This window comes from Capricornis sumatraensis, chromosome 4 (genome assembly GCF_032405125.1).
Source record: "Capricornis sumatraensis isolate serow.1 chromosome 4, serow.2, whole genome shotgun sequence".
Classification (NCBI taxonomy): domain Eukaryota; kingdom Metazoa; phylum Chordata; class Mammalia; order Artiodactyla; family Bovidae; genus Capricornis; species Capricornis sumatraensis.
In genome coordinates this window covers 156676380-156688379 of record NC_091072.1, presented here as the reverse complement: position 1 = coordinate 156688379, position 12000 = coordinate 156676380, and the positions used below count along the sequence as shown (strand labels likewise).

Here is a 12000-nt window from a genome sequence, read left to right as displayed (position 1 = left end):
GGCACAGTTCTTGAGGCATTAGCCCACTGTATTCCCCTCTCCAGTGGCTGAGAATTAAAGCCACCTTTCTACTTCCTCCCAACTCTGTCTCTGTATTTTTTTTATTATGCTTCAGCAGGCAGAGAAAGCCAAGATTTTGGCCAGCAATGGATACATGTGTCTCAGTATGACCAAAACAACCAGAGGCAATCACAGGTATCAGGGTAAAGATGGTGGGTGTAGCAAAAATGCCTGCCTACGCAGGCAACCAACCCATCGGGATACAGAGGGGAGTGGAGGTGGGGCTTTGGTTCTGGCTTCTAAGGAGGAAACAAAGAATCTTAGAGAGGAGAAAGCTGGGGCCAACGCATTTCCAAGAGCAGAAAGAACTTTGAAATTTGCCATAAAACCAACATCCAGAGAGGGGCTACTCTGTGGGCTCTTTCTCATGAGCAAAGCAACCCTACAAAATAGGTGGTGTTCTTTTCATTTTACAGGTGGAAAAGTGAAAGTGAAGTCGCTCAGTCCTATCTGACTCTTTGCAACCCCATGGACTGTAGCCCACCAGGCTCCTCCCTCCATGGGATTCCAAGCAAGAGTACTGGAGTGGGTTGCCATTTCCTTCTTCATTACATATGGAAACACATCTGTAAGAGCCTTGGAGGGGTCAAGTAACTTGTCCAAAGTCACATAGATGGTGAACCTGGGAAGAAGTCACCGTGATGGTTAAATAGTTGTGAATAGAGAGGGGTCCAAGAAATTTCTTTTTTTCATATATACTTTTTTTTTTGGCAGTGCAGCGCAAAGCTGGCAGGGAATCCTAGTTCTCCGACCAGGGATGGAACCTGTGCTCCCTGCAGCGAAGGCCTGAAGTCTTAAGGTTTCTTAAAGAAAGTAAACCATTAGCTACACCTTATAGGGGTGGACGGGATTCCCTGGTGGCTCAGACGGTAAAAGCATCTGTTTACAATGCAGAAGACCCAGGTTCGATCCCTGGGTCGGGAAGATCCCCTGGAGAAGGAAATGGCAACCCACTCCAGTATTCTTGTCTAGAAAATTCCACGGATGGAGGAACCTCGTAGGCCACAGTCCATCGGGTCGCAAAGAGTCGGACACGACTGACCGATTTCATTTCATTTCACTTCATGGGGTGGGCAGAATGACAGCTGGAGAAGGGTCAGGAAAGGCCATTCGGCAAAGTACAGAGCCTTGAGCAAAGGCCATCAGATTTCTTAAAGCTGGAGATCTGTAGGTCAAAGGCATTAGGAGGGAGGGGGTGAGCCCTAGAGGAACTGATTGCCCGGGGGTGAGTGGCGGACTGGGCAGAGAGCGGCAGGGGAGACCTACTCCTAGAGGGAGGGGGCGGGGCGCTGAGCCCCGCCTCGCCCGCGGACTCTGCACTGCGGGCTCGAGGCCCCGCCCCCGCCCCGCCCCCACTTGCCGTCGGAACCACCCCGCCAAGGGCCAAAGCTGGCCCCGCCCCTTCCTTCCGGGTTCCATCCCTCACTTCCGGGCCGAGGCCTAGGCCCGCCTCCGGTTCGGCTTGGTAAAATCCGAGGGAAGCCTGGCGTGCTGCATTTCTTAGGGTCCGCAAAGAGTCGGACACGACAGAACGACTAAATTAACTGAACTGACGGAACCTGCGAGGTTTTGCCCTTCCCGATGCCACGGCCCTTCTCCTTTTGGTGCCATCAGAATTCTCGTCCCACGTCAGCGCAAGCCCGGTGTCGGCCGCATCCGGGCCACGCCCCTTCCCAATTTGGCGCTCTCCGATCTGCCTGCTGGCCCCGCCCCCTTAGGCCCCGCCCCTTAGGCCCCGCCCCGTCCGTCCTCTATCCCAAGCGGCTCCGGCGGCCCCAGCCATAGTCTCAGCTGGGCGCCGGGAGCTGCAACCATGGCCGTCACCGCTGAGGGCGCCCGCAGGAAGGAGCGCGTCCTCTGCCTGTTTGACGTGGACGGGACCCTCACGCCGGCTCGCCAGGTAGGACCCCGCTCGTTCAGAAGCTCCCGTTGGGGGTGTCACGCGGACACCCAGAAGCCTAATGAGTGACTTGCAGCGGCGTGATCCCAGATCCCCTGGGACCGTGCGTGGGCTGCCGCAACACCCGGCCCCTGACACCCCAGGGCTGCACGCTGGGAATGAGCCCTCCCGATTCCCCACTTCACAGCCCACCCGAGCATCGGCGCCCACTTTCTCTGCCTGGGTGCGAGGGGAATGGGTCGGATTCTTGAGGGAAGAAGCTGCGAGCAGGGGCCTAATTCCCTCCCCCGCCAGGCCTGCCTTGGGACGCCAACCCCCGCCCCCGCCCCCGTCTCCCCAGCCTTGGTTCCCACCACCAGTTCAGCCCTAGGTCACACCAGTAGCCCGGAGCTGTCGTCTGAACCTTGGGTTTCCATACAGGACAACACACCCAAGCGTTAAGAGTCCCGATCGATGGGGCGCGAGAGCCATCGGTGGGGGTCTCGGAGCCATCCCTTTGCAAAATCGGGCTGGCCTGCATTTAGTTTCTCAACCCCCTTCCCTACTTTCTCTCCCACCTCCATTCTCCTCTTCCAGGGAGGGAGGGCTTCTGTACCATTCAGGCTGAGTTTGGGGGCTTCTTCCTCCTGGAGGTAAGGGGTGGGGGACTGGTCTGGTCTCCGTAGGGATGTTGTGGTACAGGGTGGGTGGGGGTGTGGTTTTCTTTCTAAAAGCATCTCACTGGGTTGATGCTCCAACCTCTGCTCCACACCTAGTTTTTCTCCCATTGGATCTAACTCAGGATGAGCCTCCCACCCCCATCTACCCCCCCCAAGCCCCGCTTCCCGCAGCTGGGTGCGTGGATAAGCAGGCCTCTTTTCTTGCCCTCTTGTCTGGGTCCACCAGGACCTACTGAGGGATCTCTTAGAGCAGGAGCCACTAGATCTGGGTGGCAAGGCAGGGGCTTATAGGAACCCTGGGCTTAGCATCCCGGCCCCTGAATGAGAGCCCTGGGGGCACAGGAAGCAATCTGGCCACCTTGCCTTCCCACTGCTCCCAGGGCCTAAACAAGACTAGAGGGTCAGTGCTGTCTGTTCATCCACCTAAGATCTGTCCATAGTACATTTTAAGTTAATCTTTAATTGTACGCATATTCACAAACACATTCTCTTGTAAAGAATGAAAGCGTAACAGAGAAGGGTAAAGTCCCTTCTGACTAGTCAGGATTGCGGCCCAGCCGCATCCCAAAGTTGTGAGTTTGTGTGTGTTTGTGTTTGTTTGTTTTTAGCAACTGGTATCATACTGTGTGTGCCCTTCTGCAACTTGCTTTAAAAAAAATAGTCGATATCATAATTTTTTTAAATAATTAATTTGGCTGCACCAGGTCTTAGTTGCGGCACATGGAATCTTCGATCTTCACTGCAGCATACAGGATCTGGTTCCCTGAATCAAACCCGGGCCCCCTGCGTTGGGAGCTCGGTGTCTTACCCCCTGGACCACCAGGGAAGTTCCTGCAACTTGCTTTTAACCATTAACAGCGGGTTTTGGTGCTCTCTCATGTTGGGAACACAGTCCTGCCTTATTCTGTGCAAGCACAGGATAGAATTTCAGAGCAGCTGTGTGCCATTCTCCAATTGATTAGCTTATTTGCAGTTTTTCAGTGTTCACCCAGTGAACATATACACCCGGGGAATTCTGGGTGACGAGTCCTGGCATGTAAAGTTTTGCTAGATCTTGCCAGACTACCCTCCAAGTGGCTATACCAATTTACACTCTGACCAGCAACATCTGAGTGCATTTCTCCTATGTCCACCCTAGATAGTGTCAGCTTTGAGTAACGAGGACTGAAACTCATTAGTTTACATTTCCTTGGGGGGACATCTTTTCAAGTGATTAGTCACTAGTTGTTTTTGTTTTGTTTTGTTTATTTATTTAGTTTTACTGTGCTGGGTCTTCGTTGCTGTGAGTGAGGGCTTTCTCTAGTTGCAGAGAGCAGGGGCTGCTCTTCCTTGCAGGTGCTTGGGCTTCTCAGTGTGGGGCCTTCTCCTGTGGAACACAGGCTCTTGGGCTTCAGTAGTTGCACGTCTCTGGCCCTAGAGCACAGGCTCAGTAGTTGTGGCTCACGGGCTTAGTTGCTCCGCGGCCTGTAGGATATTCCCGGATCAGGGAATGGCCCTCTGTCTCCTGCATTGGCAGGCAGATCCTCTGCCACTGAGCCACCAGGGAAGCCAGTTGCTAGTTGTTTTTCCAAGCACTGTCTCATTTAATCCTTAACAGTGACCCTCTCCAGGTTCTACTGTGATCCCCGTTTTATAGATGGGACAACTGAGGCAAAGGCAAAGCCATTTGCTCAGGTCATCCTGCTATTGAGGAACTTGAGCCAGAGTTTGAACCCAAGCGCTTCTAATTTGGAGATCTGGGTTCTAAACCCTGACTGGCCCCAGATCTGGGTGGAACATGGGCTCCCAGGACTCAGCCCTGAGTGAGGGCTGGGTGGAGGACCCAGACATGCCGACGGAGCCTGTGCTTCCCTGTCCCCTGCAGAAAATCGACCCAGAGGTGGCTGCCTTCCTGCAGAAGTTGCGAAGTAGGGTGCAGATCGGTGTGGTGGGCGGCTCTGACTACTCGAAAATTGCCGAGCAGCTGGGAGAGGGGGATGAAGGTAAGGAGAGGCCAGAACCAATTCCACAGTTGGGTGGTGGGGGTGGAGGGTGTGGGGAGTTTGGGAGACCCCTGGAGCAATGTGCCTTCAAAGACCCAGTCCTGCTTCTGTGGGGCAAAGGAAGCAGAGTGAATAGGCAGGTGTTTGCTCCAGGGATTTAACAAACATTTGGTCAATACCTACTATGTGCCAGGCCTCCCTGGTGGCTCAGACGATAAAGAATCTGCCCGCAGTGTGGGAGACCTGGGTTCAGTCCCTGGGTCAGGAAGATCCGCTGGGGAAGGGAATGATATTCTTGCCTGGAGAATTCCATGGACAGAGGATCCTGGCAGGCTACAGTCCATGGGGTCACAAAGTCAGACACAGCTGAGTGACGAACACCGCAACACTTACTATATGCCAGGCGCTGTGCTGACTTTGGAGAAACAGCAGGGAACCAAGCAGACAGAATCCAGCCCTTACATAGTCTCCTTTCCTAGTTCTCCCTGCTGAGTCTTGATTTCCTCATCTTTAAAGTGGGCTACCACAGGTTGAAAATGACCTTGTATTAACTTCTTTTCATTTAATCCTCACAACTATGCTTTAGGGTGGGTATGATAATCTCGTTTAACAGAGCAGGATTCTAAAGTCATCCTGGCAGTTCTGCGGACCTAGAGACTTCTCCCCAAGGGTGAAAGTGTTAGTTGTTCAGTCCTGTCATACTCTTTATGACCCCATGGACTGTAGCCCGTCTGGTTCCTCAATCCATGGAATTCTCTAGGCGAGCATACTGCAGTAGATTGCCATTTCCTTCTTCAGGTCGTCTTCCCGACCCAGGCATCGAACCTGGGTCTGCTGCATTGCAGGTGAATTCTTTACCATCTGAGCCATTAAGAAAGCCCCCTTTCCCCAACCCCTTGTCTATTTTATCAGCAAGTCCAAAAATGTCTCCCCGCACCCTGATCTCCTGTATCTGTGTCTCCATCACCCCACCATTGTCCGGGTGCTCTCCCCCTACCCGACCCCGCAGTAGCCTCCTGGCTGTGCTCCAGCCACTTCTTGGTGGCAGTCAGAGTCAAAAACATCCCCCATGCAGCCAGCCTCGATGGCACAGTGATGGAAGTTGTAAAACAGAAGGGAAGTTCCTGTGCCCAGGGCCTGTAGGAGTGCAGGACAGAAATGATGTCCTCTGCCGGGAAGTCCTGGGGGACTTCCAGAGGCGGGAACTGGAGCTTGGAGGAAAAGTGAGGGGGGAGGGCATCCCAGGCAGAAGGAGCTGCAGGAGCGAAGGCCCAGGGCTGTGACGGGCTTGTGTGGATGTTTGGAAAAAAACCAAGTTGCGAAGGCGAGGAGGCTGGAAAAGCAGGTTGGGGATGGAACAAGGGTGCTTTGAATGCCAGACCAAGGAGTGTGGGTTTCACCTCTCTCCTTGGCTCTGGGTATCTGGTCTCACACTGTGCCTTTCCCTCTGGCCTCTACGTGGACCTGAAGTTATCGAGAAGTTTGATTATGTGTTTGCTGAGAACGGGACGGTGCAGTATAAGCATGGACGGCTGCTCTCCAAGCAGGTCGGTGCCCTGCCTCTCCCCCTGGCTCTTGGGACACTTTTCCACAGTGGAACAGTCCCTGGGTGCCTTCTGTCCTGGGAGGGGGGAGGGGCGCCACGCCCACTACCCTCAGAGCCCTGTGTCCCTTGCCCAGACCATCCAGAACCACCTGGGGGAAGAGCTCCTGCAGGACTTGATCAACTTCTGCCTCCGCTACATGGCCCTGCTCAGACTGCCCAAGAAGCGGTGAGACCCCGCCCCTCCTGGGCCCCCTCCCCGGAATGGGAGTGGTGGGCATGGGCTCTCGCAGACGGGCTCTGACTTGCCCAGGGGTGGATGCGTGTCCCCGGTGAAGTCCCGGTGGGACTGGATTTGAATTCAGGGTCCTTCTTCTCTCTGGCTCCGCCTCCCCGCCCCTCCACCCGCCCCCTCGCCCCCAGTGGGACCTTCATCGAGTTCCGGAACGGCATGCTGAACATCTCACCCATCGGCCGGAGCTGCACCCTGGAGGAGCGAATCGAGTTCTCCGAACTAGACAAGGTGCCACCACCCACTGTCAGCCTTAGTCTCTAGGACCTCAGTCACTTGACCTCTCTGAGCCTTTATTTTCTCATCCGTGAAAAGGGTCGGTGGTGCCAGGCTGTTCTGATTCGACCGGTACCCTTTCGAACACCCGCTCTGTGCTGTGGTTGTCGGCACTTCTGTGTCTTCCCAGCACTGCTGGCTCGGTCACTGCCCTTGGCGACCAGGACCACCAGCCGCCTGCTCGCCTGAGCCAACACCTGGGGCATCTCTTCCACCTTCCCACCCCATAGAGCCCAACAGTAATTCCTGGGGTTTCAGCCGCCCGAGTTGGTCTCAAAAAAAAAATCCCTTCACCCCTGTGTGTGCCTCTGCGCCCTGCCCACCTGTTCTCCAGCAGCGCCACTGAGAACCTTCTGCAGCACATCTGGCTGCCCTGCCTGACAGTCCTTCCATGGGCCCCCGGGCAACCTCCTGTGGTCTCTGGAGCCCTGAGGGGTCTGCCTGGCTCAGACACCCTCTCCCTGTGTGTCTGTCTTTGGAACACACCAAGGTCCCTGTCACCTTTGGGTGCACTGCCCCCACTGACCTTGACTTGGATGTTGCTCATCACTCCCTGCCCTCCGCTCTCAGGGCTGGAGGCCGTCCCCCAGGCCTTTCCATATCAGCCCGTCTCTGACCTTCCCACTGGCTGCCCTTTTTAAACTCTATTTATTGGCTGCCTCAGGTCTTCCTCGCAACATGTGGGATCTAGTTCCCTGAACAGGGGTGGCACCCCCGTCCCCTGCATTGCAAGGCGTATTCTCAGCCACTGGAGCGCCAGGGAGGTGCCCTGGCCTGCTGTTCTGTTCCCCCCTTTGCTGTCTCTGCCGTAGCCATGCCCTCCCTGCTCATTCTAGAGACAGCAGACTCTCCTGCTTCAGGGCTGTGTCTTCTCACCTCCATCACATCTGCTCAAGTGTCACCTCTGTGTCACCTTGCCAGTATCACCTTCCCTAAGCATGACACATAACCCAGCGCCTCCTTGTGCTTCCTCCTCTTCAAAGTTTTCTTTCTTCCCAGGCAGCCTTTACCACCCACTAATCCAGGGCATCACCTGTTTTTACATCTTGGTTATCTGTCTCTTTCAGTAAAGCTGTAAGCTCCTTAAGGGCTGGGATTTCTGTGGCTGTTGCCTGCTAGATCCATGGGCCCAGCATAAGCCTGACAAAAGTGCTTGAGACATACTTTTTGAATGAAATAGATGATGTTATCCCCATTTTATGAATGAGGAAATTGAGGCTCAGAGAAAAGTGACTTGCCCAAGGTTATGTAGGGAATGAGTTGCAGCCCAAGACTTGAACTTGGCCTTCTGCTTGCTTCCTTCTGATGTTTCCCAGAGGCTGTGTGGGACTTGGTGACAACTCCCAGCTTATCCAGCTCATCCCCATTCCCGCCCGGGGCCCCAAGGCCCACAGGCAATGCCCGCGGGCATGGAGACTTCCTTGTTGGAGTGGGTGATTGAGCACTGGCCAAGAACCTCTTCCCACACACATATGGAGAGGTGGCCCTTTCTCGAACCACCCAGGTTTCCCATCCCAGCTCCACCTCTGACTTGCCCAGCAACCTGGAAAAGGGGCTTCTCTGCTGCGTGCCTCTGTTTTCTCACCTGTAAAGTGGGAATGATCACAGTTCCCATCTTATGAGGTGGAACACACTGACTCTTCCCACAGCCCTCAGGGTCTTCTCTTATATTTTGCGTCTTGTTCTGCCCTTTTCTGATACTGGAGAGGGACATGAACCTTCTGATCTGTGTGCAGTTCACCAGCACAGATCTAATACTAATGTTTTACCTTCCTTCAGACGCCTCAGAGGACAGGGTCTGAGGACATTGAGGCCAGAGAGCATGTGAACCAGCCTGAGGACACCGTGCTGGTCTCTGCTAAGGCTGGACTTGGTACGTGGGGCTGTCCGGTGACCAGCCTGGTTCTCTGGAGACAGACAGTGCAGCTGCTCTGGACCATTTATTCTGAGCCTGGGGCACCCTTAGCACTAACACTGGACCCACAGAGTGGCCTCTGATAGATGCTGGTCTCCCTGGGAAGCCAAGGCTTTCTGGGAAGGTTATATCCCTCATCTCTGTTCCCTTGAGAGTATGTCAGGGTTCATTCAATACACATCTTTAAGCCCAGGAAATCGAGTCAGAGTCATAGCCAGGAGGCACAGCGGCTGGGCTTGGGACCTAGGCAGCCTGCCTTTATCTCTCATGTGCTCCCTGGACCACATTTCCAGGCTCCCGACTGCTGGCCGCCACCTGTCTCTCCTCCGTTTCTAGTCCTACCCATCACTGACTGACTACAGTGCAGAACTGGGCGCCTTAACCCCCGTGCTCTGCAATCCTCAGTGGCTCTTGGTCCCCTGGGATGTGTCCAAGCTCCCCAGCCTGGCTTCCAGGCCCTCTGTGTGCTGATCATCCTGCTGATCTTTCGAGGTGGCCAGGTGGGGGCTGCCCACCTTGGTGCCTCGGCCACAGTGAGCCTGCCGTCTGCTCCCGCGACCATGGCCCCCGTCAGCTCAGCAGCTAAGACACTCCCCTCCAGGCCCAGTGCGGCTGTTCCCCTCTGTGGCCCCAGCAAGGCCAGGCTGGGGAATCCCTGGGCTGGTGAGTGAGTGTCCCCTTCTTGGTGTCCATAGATACGCTGCAGGCTTCCAAGGTCCCGCCCAGAGGGGTAGGAACCAGGAACACGTGGAAGGTGCTCAGTGAAGGCACATTGCTACGTGATGGGTGCTGTGATCGTCCCAAACTCCTGCTGACTTCTTTGCCTGCTGCCACTTCCCACATAGCTAAGTTGGGAAAGATTCTGCCTGCAATGCGGGAGACCTGGGTTCAATCCCTGGGTCAGGAAGATCCCCTGGAGAAGGGAATGGCAACCCACTCCAGTATTCTTGCCTGGAGGATCCCACGGACAGAGGAACCTGGTGGGCTACAGCCCATGGGGTCGTAAAGAGTTGGACACGACTTAGCAGCTAAACCACCAGTGCCTCTTACTCACAGGTCTCTGCATGCTCTTGGCTCTTAACACTCTGAGCTGTGGCTGGGCTGGGCAGAGCTGACAGGGCTGAGCCCCGCCCTGAGGTGGACACTGTGACTCAGGACTCAGACCGTCCCATCCCTTCAGCCTTCCTCCTCGAGTCTCTGCTCCAAGGCCTCCTTCAGGATACCTTGCCCGAATTCCGCTAGCACACCTGGCACTGAATTTACTTTAGGACTTCTGGCCCTGCCTCTGAGGCTGGGTGACCCTGAACTAGGCATCGGCCTTCTCTGAGCCCCAGCTTCCACATCTGTATAGTGGGGGTCATGAGCTCCACCTGGCAGGCTCAGTGAACTCACAGGCACTGTCTGCCCAGCCCAGGGCCCAGCACACGTGGCCCCCTAAACCTCAGTCTGTTCCCTCCCCTTCTGCAGAAGGAGAAGATCCGGGAGAAGTTCGTGGAAGCCCTGAAAACCGAGTTTGCCGGCAAAGGACTGAGATTCTCCCGTGGTACGTCCACCCCATGGAGGGCCTGAGAGGTCTACCATGCAGGGCCTCACTGCCAAGGCCAGGCTGCACCCTGAGCATTTTCAGAAACCCTTCCCAGTCCCCCAGGTGCATCAAGGGCAGGCTGAGCCAACACAGGCAGGACCCTAGCCCCCAAAGCTTTCCCTAAACCCAGGCAACCCTCACTGCCACTTCCCCCTACAGTGGCCGGAGGGAGCCTTGTGGACAAACAGCCCCTGTCACATCCCTGCTTAGAGCCCTTCCGAGGCTCCCTCTGACTTTAATGAAATTCAGGCCCTGCACACCCCTTCTCTGCCCTGAGGATCATATGGCTCCCGGCCAGCTGCCACTCTGGTTGAGGTCTCAGCTCAGTGTCACCTTCTTGGAGAGCTGTCCCCCGAACACACCAGCTGGGGAGCTTCCCTACCCCTCCACCCCTGACCCCTGCCATTGACTTACATGAGCTGAGAGGTGGTCTGGTCACCTCCCACCCCTCCTCCCACCTGGATCGTAACCCGTGAGGACCCTGAGCCTGTCCGTGCCCTGCACCTGGTGCTCATTAGGCACTCAGGCATTGCTGAAATGAATGAACGAATGAAGGGCCTTGCCCAAGGCCCCGTGAGCCACCCCTCTGCTCACCTCGTCTGCCCGACTCCCGACACCCTGCAGGAGGCATGATCAGCTTTGACGTCTTCCCCGAGGGCTGGGACAAGCGCTACTGCCTGGACAGCCTGGACCAGGACTGCTTCGACACTATCCATTTCTTTGGGAACGAGACCAGCCCTGTAAGTGTGCCTCAGGCTCGTCCCAGGTCCCCCTACCCCCCCGGATCAGGGCCAGGACACGGGATAATGGGACACACCTCCTGGGAAACTCCCAGAAAGCAGTCAGAGTTCACCAGCCCCATTATACAGATTGGAAGGCTGGGACCCAGAGCTGGTTGGACACGTGCCCCGTGTCACAGAGCAAGTCAGGGCCCATGTCGTGAAGAAGGTGGGCCTCCTGGCGGTTCTGAGGGGGCCGGAGGAGCAGCTGTGTAGGAGCCAGTGTGGGGAGGGGACCCCAGGCCCGGGTGGGTGTTGGTCCCCGAGCCTGGAAGCCTCCTCCAGGCACCACGCGTGTACACATGCCTTCACTGCCCTTCCTCGGTGTGCAGGGCGGGAACGACTTTGAGATCTACACCGACCCCCGGACGGTCGGCCACAGCGTGGTGTCGCCGCAGGACACAGTGCAGCGATGCCGCGAGCTCTTCTTCCCAGAGACAGCCCACGAGGCGTGACCAGGGCCCACACCTGCCCTTCGGGACTTCAGGGAGCTCTGTCCACGCCAAGAGAGCCCCTGGCCCCAGCACTGGGGGTGCCAGGCCCCTCCTCTGGCCCAGCACCCCTGCCTCGTGTTACCTACTGAAGGCCCACCTCTACGGGCCCAGGGTCTGTGTGGACAGCCACCCGCAGCTGGTCAGCTCCTGGTGGGCCTGGCTTCCAGCCTTCAGCCCGACCCGATGGCCCTGGATGCAGCTTCTGCCCGGACTCTTGGCAGAACAGGTCTCTGTCTGCGCAGGAAGCGTGTGCGAATGTTGGTACGAGATAGAGCCCGCCCTGCCTGCCTGCCAGCCCTCCATGGGGTGCAGAGCAGTGGGGACCATGCACATTCGTGAGAACTTTATCTCATGGATATTAAACCCTGTGGAGCGTGATATGGCTAATATCCGAGTGGCTAATTGGCCCCAGTCACAGACACTGCTCCGGCCCCCCACTTTGCAGATGAGACTGACGCATGTGGCAGGGACTTGGCCCAGGTCACAGCAGATGTGATGCAGTCCAGGCGGGTGGG

General features: G+C 56.3%; 1 protein-coding gene across 2 annotated transcripts; it reads left to right on the top strand.

Annotated features, from left to right (window-relative positions):
• The first annotated feature begins 1847 nt into the window (after positions 1–1847).
• Positions 1848–11794, top strand: PMM1 (phosphomannomutase 1). Of its 2 annotated transcripts, none has more exons than XM_068971141.1 (8): positions 1848–1960; positions 4484–4601; positions 6072–6148; positions 6282–6373; positions 6568–6667; positions 10095–10170; positions 10837–10952; positions 11324–11794. In XM_068971141.1, exons 1-8 carry the CDS (start codon positions 1874–1876, stop codon positions 11444–11446), a joined length of 789 nt encoding a protein of 262 aa, XP_068827242.1. In that variant the 5' UTR covers positions 1848–1873; the 3' UTR covers positions 11447–11794. The 2 variants fall into 2 exon arrangements, with proteins under 2 accessions (XP_068827242.1, XP_068827241.1); XM_068971140.1 differs by having other exon boundaries at positions 6261–6373.
• The last annotated feature ends 206 nt before the right edge of the window (positions 11795–12000 follow it).

Coding starts and splice junctions, on each gene's coding strand:
- PMM1 (XM_068971140.1), top strand. CDS start 1,874: ATGGCCGTCACCGCTGAGGGCGCCCGCAGGAAGGAGCGCGTCCTCTGC. Junction 4,602..6,071: donor GCTGGGAGAGGGGGATGAAG/GTAAGGAGAGGC, acceptor GTGGACCTGAAG/TTATCGAGAAGTTTGATTAT. Junction 6,668..10,094: donor AGTTCTCCGAACTAGACAAG/GTGCCACCACCC, acceptor CCCCTTCTGCAG/AAGGAGAAGATCCGGGAGAA.